Consider the following 24,810-nt stretch of genomic DNA (forward strand, 5'->3'; position numbering starts at 1 on the left):
TGATTTCAAAACGTAAACATGATTTGCAGTCTGCAAAATATTATTTTTAATGCAAATATTTTGTCTGTACTGTTGTTGTTAGAACGTGTATTTATTTATTTATCGTTCACCTTGATTTTACTGGACTTTTATAAATATAAACAAGAAGAGGATTATTATAGTATTTAAAAACAATCACAAAGAAACTATCTGGCCACTGGTCCTTTAAATGTGCATAAATTCTGCAAAAGTGTTCGGTTAATGAAACAGTTCAGACTCAGCAGCAGCGACAGTGAATCATTGGAACGCGTGTATGAAGACAGTCACACAGGAACCGAGCCGAGTGTCTGTGATAAGCTGAGATGACACCAGCGCTCTGATGTCTCCCTGTCAGCGACGAGAGGACGAGGACAAAGATATCACACCACACACAACCGTGTCCAACCACAGCCACAGGAGACAGTGCAGAAATGAATGACAATGGTTTTTGTATCTCGAACATGAAAAGGCATCGGGGCTGTTTCACGTCTTCAGCCTCGTTTGTGTGTTCAGCTGCTTGTTGGTGCGTCTTGAGTGACGCGTCACATGGATAGGTGCGGCTTGCGCAGCGCAGCTTCCCAAATGGACCATTTTTTTGTGGAGGAAGTGTCGTGAGGAACACGCGCACATCTGGAGCAACTCGATTCAGATTCTCTTACTTTTGGGCTTTAATTGAGTTCTGGAGCAGGAGTTTTCTTTTCCTGTAGGTGACGGAACGCGCATCTTTATAAATCTTCCACAGACGGATTCTTTTTTTTTAAAACAAAGTGCAGTTTTTAAAGAAGGAAAAACTCGTGTGACTGAATCGTTGGCAGCTCTGATGAGGTGCAGTTACAGCGGACTCCGTCTAAAACCACTGGGCAGGAGCCGAGAGCAGGTCACACATATCCAAATATGCGCGTAATTGGAGCGCACTGGCGCGGCGTCCCTTGCATCCCCGCCGGGATAACGCTGTCGTGATGTTTAATACTTCGGGAATTGAGTTCGCCTTGAACAAGAAAGAGGATATTTCCGAAGTTATCAATGACACCCTGGAGCTTCTCTACAATGTCCTCGACACCGCGCGTCCCACGGCCATGTGGAACGAGTCGTGCGGGGAGCAGCTGCTGGATTTCGGGCGACCGGAGAAGATCATCATCGGGGTGATGCTGGCGATCATCACGGCGGTCACCGTGATGGGAAACACGCTGGTGGTGATCGCGGTGTGCGTCGTGAAGAAACTGAGGCAGCCTTCAAACTACCTGCTGGTGTCACTGGCCGTGGCTGACCTGTCGGTGGCCATAGTTGTGATGCCGTTTGTGATAGTGACGGATCTCACCGGGGGGAAGTGGCTCTTTGGGGAGGTTTTCTGCAACATCTTCATCGGCATGGATGTAATGTGCTGCACTGCCTCCATCATGACCCTGTGTGTGATCAGCGTGGACAGGTGAGTTCCCAAAGTTGGATGCGTCAAATGCACGAGCGTTGAGAAAGAAGAACCCTGAGTGTATGGGGAATTCAAGGCGATGGATAATGTAAGTGCATCATCTATACGCACGAACTGATTGGCCATATTTACGCCAGGGGATGGCTCCTCAGTGTCCGCTGTTCCTCTGATAAATAAAGGCATAGTTCAGGTTTTTTGAAGTTGGAGTCTCAAAAAGTGATTATCTGCCAGAAACTGATTACAGTCAGAGGCGATTCTAGAGTCTGTAGGGGCCCTAAGCAAACATTCCCAGGGGGCCCTTCCTTCCAACCAGTGTTCATCGCCATTATGTTACAAATAATCTGACACCAACGAAAAATGTACGAGTTCAAAATGTTTTTTTTTCTCCGAAATGAACGAAATAACATGGAAAAACCTTGTAATTAAAAAGTATGTGAAAATATAATTGTAAAGAACAATAACATACTGTAAATAACTTTTAAAAACTATATAAACTTTTTAAACTGTAAAGAACCCACATTATAAAACAATATAAATATGTAGAACAATAAAATACTGTAAATAATGGAAAAAAACATGAGTAAAAAAGATATGCATTACACTGTAAATAATCCTCTTCATTTTCCAACTTGCAGAACGATAACTTCACACAGGTTAAAGTGAGGTGGGGCCCCTTTAGGGAGGTTAACTACTGAGATGTCATTGCAAATCGCCCATTGTTGTTTAAGGGGGGACGGGGAGGCGGCTTCTCACTGCACATTTCAGTAAAAAACAGCCCTCAGTCTCCGAGTGTCGGGGGCCCCCTATCAGCTCGGGGCCCCAAGCAGTTGCCTGTTCACAAACTGCGCCTCTGAGTACAGTCACTTATAGCTTATTCAAAGTTTAATTGTGAATTTGAAATACTTGCGATTTGACAGGAGAATCCAAACAGCTGATCTGCCACATCGTCACACAACGTCTGCGCTCTTGCGCGTATTAATGTTGATAAGAAATATAGTACCCAAGAAAAGGGACTGTGAATGAAAATATTATAGCAAACACTAAGAATGCAGTTTTTTTTGCCCACACGAGTCTTGTACAGTATGTCAAACAAAGGATCAACTATGTTCCATTCTCCACACAGTGTGCCAAACACTATGAACTGCATTCACCCCATTGACACAAGTATACACTAGGTACCCATCTACTTAAAGGTGCATTATGTAATAAATCTAAAGCAACTGGCCATAAAATCCTCCTAATATGTCACAGAGACTCAGGAATAATGTTCATATAACAAACTGAACTCACCAACAACAACAGTACAGACAAAATAATTGCATTAAAACAAATATTTTGCAGACTGCAAATCGTGTTTATGCTTTGAAATCTGTGGTTTTGCCGTCATGTGGCTCCACCTACCGCCGTCTACCAATCATTGCAGTCAGTAGAGTCTCAGCTGCCGAGCAAACCACTGGTTGCCAGTTATGTCATGAAACGAAACCTAAAAGACCTCGGTATTTTGAATTTGAATACAGTAACTTGTTTTTGGCCACGTTCTTACATATGGCACCTTTAAAACAACCCTGAACTATCCCTTTAAAGCCACTGATGAGAATCCACAGACTGTGATACAGCGATGATGTGCGATCAGCTGTACCAGGTAGTTTTTTTACACTAATACATTTATTGTTCTGCATTTCTGTCTTGGGTCTATACCTTTATTATTAAATCACTGTTATATTTAAATCAAAGGGAAATCAATCAGAATTCAATTACACGTGCAGCAGCAGCAGCAGCAGCAGCAGCAGCAGCAGCAGCAGCAGCAGCAGCAGCAGCAGCAGCAGCAGCAGCAGCAGCAGCAGCAGCAGCAGCAGCAGCCGCTCACTTACCACAAATGATGTTGGGATTCACTACACTAAACACAAGCTTTACCACACACAGAGTTTGGTATCATGACAGTTCCTCAATATTATGCATAAAAGAGAGTACTTCTGCATGTACAGTGGTATGAGTAAAGCCAGGATCACTCCTCCTTACCAATCAGTGTAGACATAAAGAGCCTCTCTCTCTCTCTCCGACAGCTCTTTGGAGTCTGTGTTCTTGATGGAAATGCTGAGGGGCTGCATCCTGTGACTCATCACAAATATCTACTGCTCCCATTATCATCCACAATGAAATAGGCGGATGGTGTCACTGTTCTGCCTCATTCACCTTAATGAGGACACGAGTACATGGCGGTATTGATGATCTGATTATTGACTCGCATTTGCCAATCGGGCGTTATTACCTCGGTGTGTTGCACCCTGCGCTATACATTTTTCATGTCTGGGCTAATGACATTATGAGAGGAAATGGATATGCTGATGCTGTGATAGAGCATGACGGCTCCACTCCGCTCAGCTGTGATATCGCTGACAGGAGCATGGCTGTGTAGTAAGACAGTGATGCCATTCACAGTATAAATATGCATTAAGTAGGAAGTCTGTAGGAAACATTATTTGCACAGACAAATATTTGGAAAAACAAATTTCAGGACATTCATGTTGTGATCCTCCAACAAATCTCGATGAAATGTGATAACATCGGACATTTCTGAGCGATGTATGTGATATAATCACCTCTTCATCACAGACAGACTCATGTGGGTCAACTCATTTGAATCTATGTATAATTAAAACGTGCTACCGTTAAAACGACAGTCTTAAAGGGACAATGTGTAGTATTTTTGGGTTTAAATAACCCAAAATCCACTTTTTTATACATATTATGTGCTCCTGCATTGTCTAGTCGCTGTATAATATTCTTTGTTTCATTTTCGTAGTGTTTCAAAAAGTCATGTAAAATAACATGGTCGCGGGCCGCGGTTGCATTGCCACTGTAAGCAACGAGACGCCATGCTTCTACGGGAGCCTGTTAGGACAAATGTTAATAATTTGCAATTCTGTGACGCCAAAACACCCTGAGACCCATCTGCGGCTCCTCTGAGTAATAAGATAAGTTCTGTAGAGGCAGATAGGGGTCAGGTCAGAGGTCACCATGGTCAAGGGGTTAACTGAAAATGGATGAATAGTGATTCCTCTGTCATGTCATTAGGCGGTCGGTATATGATGACACCATATGCTCTGTGACATCCTCCTAAGGAGGAACACTCTCCTCATGTCAACCTCAGCAAATCGACAAAGACGTGAGTGGAAACAAACAATTCCAAGAGGTGGCAGCAGCAGCAGCAGCAGCAGCAGGTGCCACTCCGTCATCGGGGAAAGTGTGGCAAACCAGCTTTGTCAGCCGCTCATGTGGCCTTGTTTGTGATTTGTACGTTCACACAGCAGCCATTTTGACTTGGTTTTTAGCAAGAAAAGCACAGGTGTCGCTGATTACATTAAAGGGATACTTCACCGATTTGAATGTGGCTTTGTATTGCTAGAATAGCAGTAGTATTTTATAGAAAATGTGCTTCCCTCCCTCAGTTTTTCACTGTTGTAAAAAAATCTGTTTTCCATTTTCAAAATTTGCCCTAATGTGATGCAAAACGCACACATTTGGATAAGGGAAAACAGATTTTTTTACAAGTCAGGGAAAAACTGAGGAAGGGAAGCACATTTTCTAAAAATTACTACTGCTATTCTAGCAATACAAAGCCACATTCAAATCGGTGAAGTATCCCTTTAACTATGGTTCTGTTCAAGTTCCTGAATTTTTTTTTTGGGGGGGGGGGGGGGGATTATTTGTTTTTACAGTCGGGACTTCCCTACTGTGACCTGTTAAATTGTCTGAAATACAAGGGGCTAATTGTTCGTATAATCAGAACAAAACAAATGACTCCTCCCTGTGAATGATCTGAGTCAATGGAGTAAATGATTGAAAGTGTGAATTGAAGTATTTATAATAATGTTATGTTTGTTTGGGATCATTTTCGTCCCCAGGCAGAACTGTAGACAGACACTTCTGCTAACCGTTTTTCCACGATCTCTGTGAAATCAGACGTGTTTTAAATTTAAATTAAACAATACATTCAGAGGGTCCACAATCTGAATCATGGAGATAATTCAATGAATTGTCAATTAGACACAGCTGTAATCAGTGCTCCTCCACCGTCATCTGACATTTCCCGATCTCAAAAGAAGCTGGGAAGTGCTGTCAATGACGAGCAGAATTATACAGGAAAAAACAGTCTCGGGAGACGAGGTGTTCGACTGCAGCGACAGATGCTGATTGACTGGAGCAGCTCCTTCAGGGGAGATGCTGAACCTTACAGGATTGGTCCCCAGTGTACGAGGCCAAAGCATTTATGATACCGCAGGGACTTGACTGGCCTGACACTTCTGAATCTCAGAGGGACTGCTGTGCGGTAACACAATCTCTACTACTGCTAAATATCCGGTATTTATATAGCACTTACTCAAAGTTCTCTACACTACAGTTTTGCCTTTCACCAATTCCACATCCACTCTCACGTTCATACAGTCACAGCCACTCACAGACTGCAGGCACAAGCAGCAGGAGCATGTTGGGGTTAGCGGCCAAAGACACTTTGACACAAGCTGAGTATGGGATCAAACCATTTGGAGGATGACCTTCTCTACCATCAATCAATCAATCAATAGTGTAAGCGACATGGTGTAGGACATGATCAGTCAGAATCAAAACAATCACCCGGGCAAAGTTTTTCAAAAGTAATCCGCTCAGATTTTGGATTGGATCAAAAACTTGAAAATTGCTGACTTTCGGATCATTTAAACTTGAACACATTTTAAATGATTAAATGATGATTTAAATGATGATTAAGTGACAGGAAGTATAGTCACAGGCTTGGAGTCGCTGTCCGTCTGAAACTCATTCCCTAAGTTTTCTCCGTCGACTTCTGACAAAATAATTGTATCTAACGTTATATAATCCGACAAAGATCAGTTAGATATTTACAATTATAAGGACAGGACGGACAGCGACTCCGGCCACTCATCTCACCTCTGCAACCCTGATCACATGCACCCTGCTAATGGCTCCTTTGCACAGCACCGTCAGCCGTAAATCACAGGTGCAAATAGAGTTCCATTTAACTTGGTCAGTTTCAGGGTGAATGCTGATTCACTGTCACACTCTCATACATTTTAATCCATTACTGACATGCTCAGTAACGGCGACCGTGCATACAGGGTCCATTCAGTCTATCCAAGCTGTAATATTAAGCTTCTCCGTCTCTCCCTTTGCTGCCTCTGCTGCCGTGTGTCAGAATGACTACTTGTTGTTTCAGCCCGACCACCACAGCCAGCATTCATTTGCAGGCCGTGACAGCGGTTTAATTAACACGTCTCTTAATTAAAATGGCACCATTTGTGGTTTTCTGCTGCTGTAGCAGTATCTGCATCAAGTGTCAACATGCTGTGGTTTCAGAGATAGTCTTCTTCACTCCTTGGTTGTAATCAGTGGTTATTTGAGATATTATTGCAAGCTGAATTGAATAATTTGAAGCGGTCTGGTCATTCTCCTCTGACCTCTGGCATCAACAAGTCGTTTGTGCCCAGAGAACAAGCTGCTCACTGGATTCTTCCTCTGATAATTCTGTGTAAAGCCGAGAGATGGTCGAGGCACACAATTTGGTTTTTAGCTCACATTTCTAATACATTACTGTCATTTTACCTCACTTTATCATGAAATTGAACAAATCAGAAATAAAAAATGGCTGGAATATATGTGTGTGTATATAAATATATATATGTATACTAATTTAATTTAATTTAATTTAATTTAAAATAATTTAATTTAATCTTTATTTAACTAAGAAGTATCTTGAGGGACTTGGCCAATGATGAAACGCTTTTGTCTGGCTCTCCGATTTGACCAATCATGCTGTCTGACTGAGGCTAGGACCTCCTACCTCATTAACATATGGACACAGAAATAAATAAATAAATGTAGGTGAACAGAAATGTAGAATATATGCATTTCTATATTTATTTATTTCTGTATTTATTTATACATTAATTTGTTTATTCCTGTATTTATTTATACCTGTATTTATTTATTTATTGATATGTCAGGTATCGTCCTCCATACATTAATGCAAGAATCGTATAAGAATGAAAACATTCTCACTCGACTTTTCTCCCACCCCCTAATTAACATAAGTAGTGTAAATGGAGGTAAAAAGTACCTCTCAACTGTTTGAATAGCATTTCATTAATCGCACATTATCAAGGTTCCTCGTTCTATTGGAATGATGCCATCTTCGTCTTCTTCTTCTCCTTTACCACCTTACAGCCACGATGTTGCATTACTGCCATCGTCTGGTATTAGAAAACACCTACACTACCCAGTCTGCCATTATTATTACTTTCGTCTTTTCAGTCTCATCCTCTCATCAGAATCAGAATATTATTATTGATATTGTACTGCATGGACAATGCTGTCAAAGCCATGCTTTGCCATCAATTCCAGCCTCGTTCAGTGGAAGTTCAGCACCGCATACGCCACAGCCTGAACCAGTGACATCATAAATGCCTCCAGTCTCCTAGATCTGGCTCTTATCTAACGTATCCCAGCATGTACTTTACCCACGTTCGTCACCACTTCCACCCCAAAAAAAGTTATTATCTCTTTTGGCACCAGTCAGTTCTTAACTTCACTGAGAGTAATATTTTGTACGTTTAATAATTCAAGTCAAATCTGAATGATTTATTCACAACAGTGAGAAAGACCGTGGTTCCTCTCTGTTGTCCCTCTGATGTCTAGGAAAGATAGACTCCAGCAGTTCGAGGAATGGATGAGCGATTGTGTGGCGAGACAGAGAGAGAGAGATGGGAATTTACAAATCAAAGAGAGCCATGTTTAACTATGTGTGAACTATCTGTGGATGAGATGTGAGTCAGCTGCAAAATATACAGTGTAGAAAAACAAACTTTTCTTCTTTAGTCCAGTAAAAGATACATGGCGTAGGCGTGATCGCACTCACCGGCTCCTGCGGGGAATTGGAGGGAGAAAATCACCATAGCAATTGACCATAGATGGCGGCAGGATTAGCCGCAGCTTCCACATCCTCTGTGCCAACTGACGTGTCATCGATGAGCCAAGTTCCACACGCATCAACCTGCAGCCTGCTGGCCTCCACGTATGATTACAATTCTGTGAGGTCAGTGTGTAAAGTTCATCCTGGGAGAGACGGCTGCTGCTGCTGCTGAGCACAGTCAGGCAACATCCATCTAAATGGACACTAAATGATGCTGACTCTGGTAATTTGATGGAATATCAGCATTAACCAATCATACCCTCTTAACCCTTAGAACACTGAGTATTTTGGCTGCATTTTTACATTACTATGTTTAAAGGGACACTGTGAAGTATTAATCGGTTTATATGACCCAAAATCCACTTTTTATACATATTATGTGCTCCTGCATTGTCTAGTCGCTGTATAATATTTTTTGTTTCATTTTCGTAGTGTTTCAAAAAGTCATGTAAAATAACACGGTTGCGGGCCGCGGTTGCATTGCCACAACGCCATGTTTCTACCGGAGCCTGTAAGGACAAACGCGACAGAACAAATCAAGCGTCGCTTTACTTGTAGCGGAAGTCCCGCCTCCACTCCAGGAGCAGTTCTTTGTTGTAAGTTTCAGCTTCTCCTCTAGATGGCACTATAAACTACTTACTTTACCTTTAAACGTAGAGTATATACAAAGAGTATAAGAATGTGCCACATAGAGTGTCTTATATCCCGTTTTCAGCACAACCTAGGCAATCTGATTAAAAATAAGCATTTTCACCAACTATATAAACACACCTAGGCAAAAAGTACAATCTACAATCTCAATCTTAACCCTCAAGTTCAACCCTAAATCTTAACTGGCCCTCAAAACCAAGTGTTGAGGGTTATTTTGTCACTTAGAAATGGGACACCCCTTAAATGCAGATACGTCTTCAGACTGTAGGGGGCAGAATAACGCGAAAGCTGCGTCCAGTCTGTCAACTCCAAAAAAGAAGAAGAAGAAGAAGACATTTACGTCAGGATTATTTATTCTGATCCGTTTGTCAGTCAAGTTATTAGGTTGTCAGTTAGTTATAAGATGATACTCATACAAATATTCAGCTGACAGTTACCACAGACCACGACTTACTGAAAAGTAAACCACACCGGCCGACTATTGACAAAAGATGGTAAAATAAAAATAAATGTTACGCAACAATGACGTCAGTAATCCATAATCTGGGCCTAAACTAAAATCATTTTTATATCTTTATCAACAAAGAAAATACTTCATTTGTATCGCACTCGTTTCGCTGCTTTCGGCGCCATCTTTCTTATGTGAAAACACGCATTGCATTCTGGGTAGCTCTTGCTCCCAAGGGTGGTTTCGGAAAATCTCAATATTGAGGGCGCTACAGCCCTTAAACTTGACCCTCAACTTAATTTTTCCAAGAATCAGGACAGAACTTGCACTAGAGGGAGAGCATTTTTGAGATTGAGGGTTAAGCAAGGAATTGGAATTCAGCCTTGGTCTATTTTGTGAATTTGCACAATTATTGCTACTTTATATCACTACTAAAAATGTGATATAAAATGAATGATAACTTTGACTCAAAAACACACACAAAAGTCAAATAACCATGAGGTGCACTAAGGGTTAACACTGTTCAGCAGAACTTTTGTCATTTAACATTGGTGTTAAATGCAGACAAAACTAAAGTTCATGCTCTTTTTAAATGCCAAGGCCAAGCCACACAACCTGCCCCTAATTGTCAATTCTCCGTGATTTCGCAGATGGAGTCTGTATCATCATACGGATATCTCTGTATTTTTAATTGATGAATCGCTCTCTTTTACTCCACATATCAATCAGCTTGTAAAAAAGGTTGACACTGAAACAGGGTTTCTATTTATTTTCTTTCTTTTCAACACAAAAAGAGGCCGTTTGCTGCCACTATCATGTCGGTCTCGGACTACGGATATGTTCTGCACGTGCACGCCTCCTCCCAGAGTCCACATCCCCACCGCGCTGTGTTTGACGAGGCCTGAGGTTTATCACCAACTTGCGATCTCTCACTCATCACTGTCTGTTTTTTATGAGCGTGTTGGCTGGAATTCTTTGTCGACACGCAGACTAAAACACTGGCGAATGTTAATTGACAGAGCTATTCTCGGTCTTCTCCCCTCCCACCTGTTGACCTTTGTCGACCTTTGTCAATCAGAGGAGCTCTGGATCTTATCAGCTTTGCTCTCACGGTCTGGCCCAAGGGTCAGAGCTGATTTGGGAGAAAAGGGAATGCCTGGAATGAACTAGAGACAACATTTAAAACGTATAGGCTTGGTCTCACACATCTGTTTGTATACGCTCTTGCTGATTTATATGGTTTTTTTTATGATTCGGTGGATTTGATTATTTGATGTTTTTGTATAGTATGGCTGCTGACTGGCTTTAACCTTGTTGTACTGTGTAACAGTCTTGGACACACTTAAAGTGATTTTTAATCTCAATGTGTTTTTTTTCCTGGTTAAAGGTGCATTATGTAATACATCTAAAGCAGGGGTTCTCAAAGTTTTGATACCTTAGGGCCAATTTAGGAACCCAACATTGGACTGAGGGCCGCCAAAGGAAAAAAAACATAAATAAATCCCATTTGTAATAATTTTAATGACCAGATTGCAGTTCTACAGTTTAGCGTTAAGTAATATAAGCGTTAATAAAATTAATTTAAACATTAATATAATAACGCTTATAATTTACTCAGTATTTTGGCCATTGTTCTTACCTTCTAATTACAGGTTAATACCAAGTAACACATTTCTGTTACCACATATTTACTGGGTAAATAGCTAGTAATTGGGGGCTGTAGATACCTGCTTATTACCTGCTTATAACACAATAATACACTAAAATTCACCATATAGAAACCAGGTAAATACCCAGTATTTTTGTTTACACTTATTGGTCTGTATCCAGTAATGTCCAATAAACATTTAACAAGCTTAGTCGCTCCTGGATTAAAACTATCAACTGTAATTCATTGAGGGGCCGCCAGAAATGTTTCTGTGGGCCGCCATTGGCCCCCGGGCCGCACTTTGAGAACCAATGATCTAAACCAACTGGCCATAAAATCCTCCTAATATGTCACAGAGACTCAGGAATAATGTTCATATAACAAACTGAACTCACCAACAACAACAGTACAGACAAAATATTCGCATTCAAAGAAATATTTTGCAGACTGCAAATCATGTTTATGTTTTGAAATCATGTTTTGGCGTCCTGTGGCGCCACCTACTGCCATCTTCCAATCACTGCAGTCAGTAGAGTCTCGGCTGCCGACCAACCACGGGTTGCCAGTTACGTCAAAAAAAGCGAATTTGAATGTAGTAAATGTTTTTGGCCACATTCTTACATATGGCACCTTTAATTTAAAAATATGTGGAGGATTGGACGTACAGTATATGCTGCTATAGGCCAGTGTGACGAGATCAAATGCAGTAAAGCAAAATTTTTCCTCTACTGAATGCGTTGTTACAATGACTTTCAAAAAATCCTTAGATCACACTTTACAGGGAGTGCTTAGATTCTTAAGAAACCATGGCGGACACGCTTTAGGTTAAAAACCACGACAGCAGCTATTTTCTGTTATGGGGAAGACAAACCATGCAAATCTCTGCTGAGGAAACAGCAATTCAATTTAAAGTGCGCCACTTCTCATGTTCCTGTAAACAGGATCTTCCTCTGGAGCGAAGCTGCTGTCGAAATATTTCTGAGCACCATTAAATAAAAATGCTGTGTGTGAACGCCTGCGGCAAGTTTAATCATTGACACGCAGCTCTGTGTGTCCATCCTGTCACACTTTTTATTACAGAGGCAAAGCGTGAGAGACAAAATCCACGGATCACGTGATCACGTAAAAAAAAAAAGGTGTGTGGGAAAGTACCAAAGAGGGTGGAAATGTCAGGGGAGAGGAAAATCATAAGGATCAACAGCTGCTTGTTGTTGATGGTTTTTTAGATTCAATATTCTTTCACACTATGCTTTTTAAACCTCTCTGTCATTAGGTTGCTTTGCACAGTTAACGTGGACTATTCTATCAGCAGAGAATTGATTGATTGAATGTCTGCCGCCATATGCCAGGTGGTGATATGCACCCTTTCAGTTTGTATGAAGTGGTTTTCTGATGCAGCCGGTTGATGACATTAACAATCTTCCTACCACCCCCTGTGCTTTAAATTTATTTTAAAGCCAACCACACTAGAGTATAATTGGCCAGATTTCCTTCCGCCAACTGTGTGTGCGCCTTCCGATTGTAGGCTGATTTGAATTGATCCATCCGTCCATCCATTATCTACCGCTTTATCCTCCACCGGGGGGGGGGTCGCGGGCGGTGCTGTGCCTATCTCAGCTGACATAGGGCGATAGACGTGGTACACCCTGGACAGCTCGGATTTGAATAGATTATCTGGCATAATTATCCTGTAGGGTGAGGGGTTATCAGACGCGATTTTAAAGCTCACATACAGTGGTCCTGTTGCACATATTATGTTAGTTATGGAGGTCTACTTACATACATTAACTTGTTTTTATGCTCAAAAACCTCCTAGTTGCTGTAAATGAGCTTTTCTGACGCCGTTCCCCAGCCGCGATATTTCAGACTCAACTCTCACCCCAGCTTCCCAACTGTCTTGTGATTGGCCAGTACCCGGAAGTGACATATTCAGCACACCCGCTCTCAGAAGCGCAGCTCCCCCCTGTGGAACGGTGGATGCAGCTTCGTCACGACTACATTTTGTCTGGGTTATAAAGGATAAGAAAGCATGCAACCTGTGTAGATCATAATATATGTAAAACTGAAATGACAAAAATCTATTTGAAAACAAACAAACATGTCTTCCAATTACATTGTAACATGTTTCGACCCCCCTCAAATTTTGTTTTTTAGGCTTTCAGGGGGTTTAGCCCAGTTATGTAGTTATGGATTCAATGAAAAGTATTATACATATCTGACCAATCATAGAATTGAAAGATTTCTCTTGGAATAGTTATTAATACAGACAACTGTTACCAAAGTGATTGTCTCAGTTTGTTGTGTTGCATAACCCCTGCCCACGTTATCCTACTACTGTGTGAATAATTGAAAGTGAAAGTGTCTGACTCATAGACTGAACATAAAAATGGACCTAGTCTTCAAAAAAAGAACTCTGTCTGAAGAGAAGTCTCTGGGAAAATGATCTTCTGCTTTTGCATTTCCCTGGTCTTAATCACAAGTTTCTTCAACATGATGTCAATTTTTGTTAAAATGGACGATAAAGCACGACATGTGTGATTGTACACAATGTGATTGACAGCTGGTATCAGGCGATGTCCGTGAACTTCCAGATTCAAAAGCTTTATACGCTGCTTCTGGTAAGACCATTTTTATATAGAGTCTGGGATCTGACCTACTCTGGAGGTAGAAGTCACTCGAACTGAACCCCAGCACACCCAGTGTTGGAGGAAAGAGTGCAAAAAAAAAACCCCCATCAAAGCTTAATGTCTGCAGTCACACAGCAGCCATGTAGGGCTACACTTGGATGAGTCATTGGAGCTCAATGTTGGCATGGAAACATGCTTACAGGGATGTACTAATGTTTAGCAGGAACAGTTGTGTGAGACATTTCAGTCTGGACCAAAGTGGTGGACAGGGTGAGACTGCCAACCCACATCATTTGCATGGCTAATGTTCACCCTGCACTCATGTTTTTTTTACTCTGCCATCAGGAACTTCCCTCAAAACATATTAAATATCCAATTTGACAGCAGAGTTTTGAAACTCCCACAGAGTGGTCCTATCACACATATTATTATTATTAGTTATGGAGGTCTACTTACATACATTTAATTGTTTTTATGCCTCCTAATTGCTGGAAAAGAGCCGGTCAAAATCTCTCCTCACTGAAGCTCTCTTCAGCTGCGCCGTTTCAGACCGAAATCTCACCCCCAGAAGACAGATTGTGTTGTGATTGGCCAACCAACGAGAGCTTTCCCACTGTCTTGTGATTGGCCAATACCTGGAAGTGATTGAATTAGCACACCAGCTCTCAGAAACTCATCATCTCAGCAGATGTGTTTTGAAACTTTAGGGGTTTTGAAACTTTAGGGCTTCATAAACGAGGTGCTGCTCGATGTTTGAAGTTATTTGCGTGTTGTTGTGTCAAAGCCAGCTGACCTCAATTTGATGTTTCTGCTTTATTTTGTTGACACAAAAATGATAATCGAGGGCTTGATGTTGTTTTATAAAGAGGACGTTGGAAAACATCTACCATCACATGTCATCAGCATAGGTATGTTGTCATTTCCTCTGCAATTTGATGTGACAGGAGATGGATTAGTAGCCACTCTGTAGATAGAGATCTGAGTTTGATTCATCAATTTTCAGCCCGTCGTCCTTTTTTTTTTTTTTTTTACATGTCCTTGGGGACAGAAAGCAAAGAAGGGCAAAAATGCTGTGTGACTTTATTGTGGAACAAAATCATGCTTTGTATTTTGGACCAAACGAGGTGGAGTCTATTATTCATCGAGACCGAACAAAGGAGCGACAATGATTTACTAAGCGGTGAGATAATGGCTTTCCTGTTGATGAAGCCGAGAGGCTGCAAACAAACAGACACACACCGTGCTGTGGATTGCAGATAATACGTTATGAGCTTTTGAATTACTGCTGCCGCCCGTCGCGGGATAACGACGCAACACAAGTTCTGGCATTCGCTTCCCCTGAGTACATCATCTGAATATGTATGCAGTCCATTAAATCATCAAGTATGAATGATCCTATAAAATACAGTCGGCTTTTTAAACTAGAGATCGAGTTTGTACATTAATGAGTATTAATGTACAGCCAGAGCTTTACCACCGGGCTTAGTGTCTCCGTTTAAGAATATATATTTACTAATGAAGGAAGCAGCTTTTAACAGCAATTATCAACATGCCTCATATTCCTACATTGCTCTTCATACTGTAGCATCCAGAGATTTGTTGTATTGTAGTTGGGCTCTCACTGATTTAATCCTGGGATGCCCCTGAGCAAGGCACTGAATCTCGCATTGTTCCCCTGTTGCGGAAAAGTGCTTGTGTGTGTTCACTACAGGTGTGTAATAAGGATGTTTATACGGTGGCCCAGAGGTGTCAGGCCAAATACTGTGTTGTGGCTTTTGTGTTTGTGTTGTGGCTTTTGTATTTGTGTTGTGGCATTTGTGTTTGTGTTGTGGCTTTTGTATATGTGTTGTGGTGTTTGTGTTTGTGTTGTGGCTTTTGTGTTTGTGTTGTGGCTTTTGTGTTTGTGTTGTGGCTTTTGTATTTGTGTTGTAGCGTTTGTGTTGTGGCGTTTGTGTTTGTGTTGTGGCTTTTGTGTTTGTGTTGTGGCTTTTGTATTTGTGTTGTGGCTTTTGTGTTGTGGCGTTTGTGTTTGTGTTGTAGCTTTTGTATTTGTGTTGTGGCTTTTGTGTTTGTGTTGTGGCTTTTGTATTTGTGTTGTGGCGTTTGTGTTCATGTTGTGGCTTTTGTATTTGTGTTGTGGCATTTGTGTTGTGGCTTTTGTGTTCTTTTGTGTTTGTGTTGTGGCTTTTGTATTTGTGTTGTTTGTATTTGGCCTGACACCTCTGGGCCAGCGTATGTTTAAATGGACACTTTAATAAAGACAAATTCACTATCACTAATTGGTGTGTGTGCAGAATCAGAGTTGGGTTGCGCGTTCACACCTCCCCAAATGAACCGGAGCTGGTGTGAATATGACATAACTCACTGTGTTGTATGATGAACATTTTCAGTGTAACTTCATAGCTGAATACTGATGCTTAGAAGTTAGTTGATTGGACCCTACGGACTTGAACTGAGTTTGTATCCCTGCTGTGAAATATCAAATTGAGTTGTGGCGCCCTCCATTACTGCCAACTGTCCTTAAGCAAGATAGTGAACCCCAGAACTGACTGCTAACTAGGTCACAGCACCGTATGCACCCTTGTACATTTTGAGAATTCAGTGTCTCTCTCTGTGTGTGTGTGTGTGACACACTGGGAATATGAAACTACATTCACAAACAGCATCAAATGTAATCCAGCGCGCCGACATCAGAGACACACACTGTTGATTTGAGTTGACTGACAGTTAAATGTAGACTGTTGAAAAACAAGTCTCTCTCCTCCAGCTCCATTAGTCGCTGTTACTGATGCTTTGGTGGAATCACGTGAAGTGCTCAGAAAAATGAACACACTTGTCTACACTTGCACGACAACCACAGACATTGGCTGCTTTTTGTACGTTTTTTAAAAGACACATCCTTAAAGCTCACATAGAGTGGTCCTGTTGCACATATATGTTAGTTATGGAGGTCTACTTACATATATTAACTTGTTTTTATGCTCAAAAACCTCCTAGTTGCTGTAAACGAGCCGATAGAAATCCTCTTTTCTGACGCTGTTTCCCAGCCGCGAGATTTGAGACTCAACTCTCTCACCCTCAGAAGACAGAGTCTTGGGATTGGCCAGTATATTCAGCATTTTTAAAAATCTTTCTGTATTTTATTTTACTTTAAGAGTACTATTTTATGAAAATTAGATCTAAACGTGACTGCTATTTGTTATTTTGTGTTATCTACCTTTCCCCTCGTGTGTGTGCAAACTGAAATGTGCCTGATGAGTCTGAAGACCACTATTATAAAGGTCATGTGAATGTGGCTCCATGCAACGGCTATTAATCTTTCATAAAACCCCTCATTGTCAAACATTAGAGAGAGCCCACTGTCACTCAACAAGCTGTGTGAACTTTAAGATAATAATCTGGAGGGCCAAAATGAAGGATTTAGAGTCAATTAATCTTAATCTCCTCAAAACCATACAAAGAAGGATAGTTTTGTAATTTCACAGTCTCCTGAGGTGACTCTATCTTCCTGGATTTGAATAATCTGGTGTTTTGACCGCGTTGCCACAGCTGTGTTTGCTCACCTATAATGGTATCTGTTTGTCTATCTTTCAAATTAGCCCGAGTCGCGGTGAGCGAATCTAGCGCCGTACATTTCAATCTGTTCCGGTAGAAAGAGGATGAATAAGGCAGAATTCTTTGCTCCCCATCACTGCCCAGATAAACAGCAGTGAAATTGTTCTTGTAATGAATATTCCTGCAGTTACTCATTGTTTCCATATCTGTTGTATCTGGTGTGTGTCATCTGCCGCAAAGTCAAATTACATCCAATTTACTTCCTTCTGATGAAAAACAACAGTGTCTGTTTTGCTTATGTAAACAGCGCCGCCGCTATTATTGGTTTTTATTTGAATTATTGTCCCGGCATAGCTGAAAATGAAGCATTATGCGACTCGATTGATTGACGGAAAATGTAACAATAAGAAAGTCCAAGGGTCATCATTTAAGCACTGCATGTGTCCGAGAAACACTTTTGTCATCGGTGCAACTCGCCGTGTTGTGGACTGTGGATGTTTCGGTAAATAGATTAAGATGTTTTTCTGATTTAATTCTGTGTTTTTTTTTTCCCGCACACTGAGCTCTCATTTGCACTTTAAAGCAAAGCAAACCAAGGTGAGTTTCCTGGAGAAGCATCCATCAAAAACAAGGTGATTTAAAGTTCCTTTCAGGAGACAGAAAAAGGTATAAATGAATGGTATGAGTGTAGAAAAAATGTCAAGGTGGATGAACTCAAATTCTTCTGTGGAATTTGAGTCAAGCGTTGTGTTGGAGTTACTTATTCTGTCACAAGAGATGCTCAGAAGATATATAAAGTCAAGGCAACACACTTTTATATTCATTTTGCATAAGAATTTAAATCCATGAAAAAAAAATTAAGAACTTTTTTCTTGGAATTCTTGAGTTTCCCAAAAAAATATGAAGAAAAAAATGTGAAAAACAAATTCACAAACTTTTTTTTTTTTCTCATGTCACCTCGGGGGCTCCGTACATTTTGTGTCCATTAGAATCATGGGACTAAAAGTTGTGAATGTCTCAACCATGCCTTAAATTGAAATTGAGAAACAAATCACGTTTCTCTTTAGGAAACAGCTTGTTCCCACCTTCTTGATTATGGAGATATCATTTATATGATATCTATCACGTGGCGCTAAGATTCATTACAGGCTGTCGGCCCCTCACACACCACAGCACCTTGTCCTCCCTGCTGGTCATCATTGGTATAATTTAATTTATAAATCTATATCCCACTTTATTTATCCACCTATACATACTCAGGTTAGTCATAGCTTATAAGATCCCAGGACTTCATCACTTTTACTGTCCCTTCCTCTGTTGGCAAACAATTAACTAATTCATGAATTATTCAATTGAAACAATTAACTTGGAACATGATTCGCGGCTGCGACTCCAAACAAACTTCATGATTTATTCGACTCTCCGCACTTCAGGGAGAAGAGACATGCCCTCCTCCTCCTGAATGATCATTTCATCATTAACCGGCGATCTTCTTGCAGATCCATCAGGTATTCCATTGGTCCACCAACACAGCCTATAGCCACACATTTTTCATCTTTAATGTGAATACAGAGAGGTGTAGGCTTATGAGGCGCCGATTGTAAAGTTGCGCATGCAAAAATAAACAGCAACTTTTTGCCACATTTAGCAAAAAAACATGTGAATTTTGTTAATGTTAGTTTGACCAGATTTACAGCAATATTTGTGAATTTTGTGACATTTACTTCTCATGTGAAAAATGTATTCAATGTTTCTGAATATCTGAATAAAAAAATCTAAATGTTAAATATTAAATCTAAATGTTAAATATTAAATCTAAATGTTAAATATTAAATCTAAATGTTAAATCTAAATCTAAATGTTAAATCTAAATGTTCCGTTTGAAACTAAATGTTTAGCTAATATGCAAATTAACACTGCCGGTAACCGGATGTACCAAAATAAACGCTTGAGCTTGGGTAGGGGTTTCCCCTGCTAGGGTTTGAATTCGTACTAAATTAAGTACTAAAATATTGTACTCAAGTACAAGTACCAATACTTTGATGAAATATTACTCAAGTAGAAGTTAAAGTAGTTCATTTGTGTGAGGGTAGTAGAAATATGACAAGGGGTCAGAAATCCAAAACTACCCCGTCTGGTTCTGGTGTATATTTTCCCCCCTGTAGGTTTTCATTGTGCTGAATATTTATTTTTACTCAGTAACGGATAGGATTTATAAAGTAACTAAGTATAATACTCGAGTCCATTCGTACTCAAGTAAATTGTACTTAAAAAATACAAAATACACAAAAAAAGCATTCAATACAGTAACTTGAGTAAATGTATTTCGTTACTTTCCACCTCTGCTAAACCTGTTTTATGTTGCTTTATCAGGAGCACATCATTGTGGCTGATATTTTTAAGTGTGTGAGCACAAGATGAAATGTCAGACTTCAGAGAAATCTTTCTCCATTTGATGTTTCTGGCGTATTTTTTATTTTTTTCTTTAATCCTTTTTTTTGTAGTCGGTGGCCTGTGATATTTTCGTGTCCCAAAAAATAAAAGGTCAGTAAGAGAATAGGAGACAGGAAGCCTAGTTCCCCAACTACTGCCTTCATGTCACACAGCACTGTCTATTGACTCAGGAACAAGATAGATACGAGTCCTCGCTGTCCTTTTCCATTTGCAGAGCCATGAAATGATGACATATAATGGGACTGTGCGCCCACAGTTAGACTAACTGCTGTCTACATGCCAAATCAGAAGAAAGTGAGTTGGCTCAATAGAAGCGCTGCCTGTGGTAGCCTTGGTAACTAAAATTGTTCAACTTCTTTTTTTAAAGGTCAGGAGTAAAAGCAGAGTAGAGAATTATCATCCTCTACATCAAAGGGTTCCTCTAACCTTATTTAGTGTTTAAGGGCGCTTTCACACCACTAGTTGGATTATTTGATCCGCACCAGTCAATACAATTGTTATTATGTAACATATGACTCCAGTGTGGTCCGCTTTCACACCAGCAAACGAACCAAAATTGGCCCGATTGACGTTTCATCAATGTGTTTATATCTTCCGGTAGAAAAGCGCCAATTTTGACTCACTATGGAGCAACACGTTCGCACATTGCTACTTACTCTGATCTTCGTTTATTACATTCTCTGTATTGGCCATTTTTTTGCAAAATATCCAATTTGAGAATGAGTCGCGGCTGCGTCTGGAGAACAATCTGCTGATGCGCTGGAGTCGGCGAAGACGTATAGCGCGTCATTTCAGGCAGAGGAGACTAGGGATGGGAATTTCACAAATTTTTAGAGTCGATTGTCGGGGTCCACGTGTCGAATTTTTTGTCGACTTTTTTTTACAGCAGCAGCAACAGCAGCAACGCGGGGGTGTAAACTATTCTACAGTGTACTACTTCATTTTAGGCTCAAAAACATGGCTGTAATGTCCGTTATTGACCATCAGAACAGCGATTATAAAAGTGAGGGGCAAAAAAAAGGGAAAAAAAGCGACTCTCCGCTGGAACGCATGTGTCGCTACTCGCCAGACGGCTCAGGTTTTTGAACCTGCGCTCGTTAGGTGTCCACCAGAGTGAAGTACAGTGATCCTGACTGGGTGAGATGCCGTCTTCATTTGTGTTATGTCCCCCACCCCCGTCCTAAACTTAAGCGCAACCTCGTTCGCACTGCACGCACACACACACACACACACGTTTGGACGCGCACAGCCACTCGAGAGAACGAGAATTGTCGGTCGATTTGTCGACAAAAAAGTCCCATCCCTAGAGGAGACGCGATATTTTCATGAATGTGGTCGTGCTAACTATGAGACGAAGATTGCTCCAAAGACCTACAAGGTAGGCTATGTCCATGGCATTTACTGCAGAATATGGTTTGGACCCGAGTTGGCGTTCTCACCAGAGGGACCGCACCAGAGTCTGACATTTGGTGCGGAGTCAAGCGGACCGAGACCGCCAAAAAGAGGTGGTCTCGGTCTCGGATGTGGTGCAGACCCGAGTGCGATTGATGCTTTCACACCAACGGAAACGAAACCAACTAGAGTTTTTGGTTCGAATGGATCGTTTGGTGCGCACCAACTGCTGTCGGTGTAAAAGCGCCCCTGAGGTGTCCTCAGAGAGAGAGAGAGCTCACTGTGACAGAACCAAAGGGAAGGTGACAAAGATGGAGGGGCTCATGTCCTCACACTCACTCTCTCACATCATCATGACAGGGAGACGAGAGGAAGACAGACTCGCTGGCAGATAATTATTCACATTCCACTCTCAGTTATCGTATAATGAGGAGGAGAGAGTGAGGAGAGACGGAGCATTTTTAGGCATCTTTGCTAAATGATTTTTGCAGATTAGATTTGCTTCATTCAGCAAATGCACGTTTCATCTGTCAGTAATAGCACTCCACGTAGCAAAGGAACAAAGCGAGCAGTAGTTTGAACATTTACTCTGATGAAAATCCACCCATTACAGGGAAAAGTCCTTGAAAAGAACACGCACTGATGATTAATGGAAGATAAAATAAGCCACGTTTTACGTTTTTTGGACTTTATGAGCTGAAAAACTCTACACCTACAGTGTGATGTATTTAAAAGGTTGACATAAGGTATTACTGATTGCGTGAAATGTTGATGTTATCTCATCTTATCTTATCTCCAGCATTGACGACTGGAGAATGTGTCAACATTGCCTCCATCTGGGGACGGAGATTGGGATCAGATCCTTGGGAATTAGTAGCCCCGCGGTTTTTTCCAAGGAATGTCAATATATACAATAAAATCAGTGTCAGGTATTTTCTGTCAGGGAGTATGAAACACTGATGTGGAATTATTTTCTTAGCTTTAATTTGTTTTGAGCAAACTGTCTTATTAGGCGTGAGGTGTAAAACTTATAAGCAACAACTATGAATAACAAACAAATAATTTCACAAACTGTGCTCATCACCACAAATGTGTGGGGATAAAAAGATGAATGACATATGCATGTGATCCTTCATGAGACAGAAAGGAAAGTGTTCCACAGCTTCCTCAGCTGAGAATCTAAATAACAAGCAAAGCATCAACAACGAATCAGCAACCGAGCAATTATTTCTATCACTGCTTACTGGGAAGGACCATGAGCAGAGTTGTATCCTCAGCAGAGAATGATCACTCCTGGTTTCAACAGACACAGACACACCTGGCACATAAAGGTAATGATAAGGCTTAATGGATGTTATGCCCAAAAAACACCACCAAATAATTCAGACACTTAAAACAACCACTTTGTGCCTCACTTTGCACTGAGATTACACCGTTTAACTGGCAAAATGTACACACTTCAGACCATACGCTACAAATAGTTTCAATAAAGCTCTGTATCTTAACCCTTAGTGCTCACACGGCACAGATCAGTGCCACAAGTATACCCTTGGTAAATTGCTGTGGGGAAAAATACACACTCCTTACATGGACATCCTGGGTGTGTGTGTTTACAGGTCACATCTTCAGGCTTTATAAAATGCATTTTTTTCCCCATATCCTTATGTCTTGTAGAGTTTAAATGTGCCATATGTAAGAATGTGGCCAAAAACAGTTACTACATTCAAATTCAAAATACCGAGGTCTTTTAGGTTACTTATTTTGACCTAACTGGCAACCCGTGGTTGCCAGGTAGCTGAGACTCTACTGACTGCAATGGTTGGTAGACGGCTGTAGGTGGCGCCACATGCAAAAACATGATTTCAAAACATAAACATGATTTGCAGTCTGCAAAATATTTTTTTTTAATGCAAATATTTTGTCTGTACTGTTGTTGTTGGTGAGTTCAATTTGTTATATGAACATTATTCCTGAGTCTCTGTGACATATTACGAGGATTTTATGATTTATTACATAATGCACCTTTAAAGTTCATTTTATAATGCATATATATATAAGAAAATAAAAAAATAATTAAATAAAAAATTTCACAAATTAAATCTGATTAAAAAAATGGGAGTGCTTTTTGCTCAGGTGTGTTTATATAGTGGCCTATAGAAAAACAGGATATAAGATACATACTTATAGCCTCATTATATACACGACTGTGTACTTTTAACATAGCAATGTAAACAACCAGTCTAAATGCTCTGTGTTCTAAGGGTTAAAGCTCCAATGTGGAGCGTTTATCACCCCTCATGAACCTCTGACTAATTATTTCTTGTTCATCCAAAACATCCCAGTTGTGCTCAGTTGGTCTGGTGAGGATTCAGGCTAAACAAGGACTGAGCTGCAGACGCTTCACTATTATCTTTGCACGTTCAAATTGCCATTGGTAAAATGCAAGTGCAACTCTGTCATTGCTTAGTCCACAACCACCACGGGCCACAATAATGACATCAGCAAACAAAGCGAATACAGTGTAACCTGGGGTTTGTCTGTGAAGAGAGCGCTTTTGAAGGCGACTGTTAGCCCGTTAGCTTCTCTGAGACGGTTTCTGACCTTTTGATGTTCGTGCCAACAACCGTTTCGTTCTCTGTCTGAGGTTCTCCCTTTTATTATGATCAGTCCAAGTCACTTTTGTGCAAATATAATGCTCTTAAAGGGACACTGTGTAGTATTTATGGGTTTATATAACCCAGAATCCACTTTTTTATACATATTATGTGCTCCTGCATTGTCTAGTCGCTCCATAATATTCTTTGTTTCATTTTCGTAGTGTTTCAAAAAGTCATGTAAAATAACATGGTCGCGGGCCGCTACTGCATTGCCACGACGCCATGTTTCTACCGGAGCCTGTAAGGACAAACGCGAGAGAACAAATCAAGCGTCTCTTTACTCGTAGCAGAAGTCCCGCCTCCTCGCTTTCCACTTCGAGAAAGACGACGAGGACGACATTTGACCGGCTGAGGACACCGTAGCGCTCAGGGAAGGGAGGGGGTGAGCAGAGGAGCAGTTGTACATTTCAGCCTCTCCTCTAGATGGCACTATAAACTACTTACTTCACCTTTAAATCCCCACCTTAAAGAGAGAAATAATGCCTTTTTCACTTTAAATCCATGGCAAATAGGAGAAAAAAAAAAACAGTGCAGAGTTTATGTTACAAAACAGCATTTCAGACAGTGTAGTCGAGTCCTTACAGTGATACAAAGAAACCAAATACTTCCCACAATGACAGAACAGTGGAGAGAAAGAAAACCCCTCTCGCAGAAGCAGACTCGGAGAGTGTGGCCATCTGCCGCACTCGGGTGGCAGTGAGAGTGAAAAGTGACATGGGGGGAGAGAGGAAAGACACGGAGCAGGAACAGTTGTGTAATTGTTCTTTACAGGCACTGCCAGACTGGATGTTACTATGACGATAATAATAATAACTATGACTGTGAAATGAGCTCCCATTCTGTTTCTGAGTTAGTGCCGTTTTAGTCGCCGTAACTGTTCTCTGCCTGCTCTCGCCTGTTGTGTAGATACCGTAGGGCATTTGCGTTGTTGTCCAAGGACACAGTTAGA

At 40.9% G+C, this 24,810-nt stretch overlaps 1 protein-coding gene across 1 annotated transcript in view; it reads left to right on the forward strand.

The window, feature by feature from the left end:
- Positions 1-977: 977 nt before the first annotated feature.
- Positions 978-24,810, forward strand: part of htr7c (5-hydroxytryptamine (serotonin) receptor 7c) — a gene marked incomplete at both ends in the record, with an annotated part of 31,774 nt that continues 7,941 nt past the window's right edge. Inside the window, one exon of the mRNA XM_083902244.1 lies at positions 978-1,444. Coding sequence (XP_083758370.1) covers positions 978-1,444 — 467 coding nt within the window. The remainder of the gene's footprint in view (positions 1,445-24,810) is intronic.

This window comes from Microchirus variegatus (assembly GCF_963457635.1).
Source record: "Microchirus variegatus genome assembly, chromosome: 16".
Taxonomy (NCBI): domain Eukaryota; kingdom Metazoa; phylum Chordata; class Actinopteri; order Pleuronectiformes; family Soleidae; genus Microchirus; species Microchirus variegatus.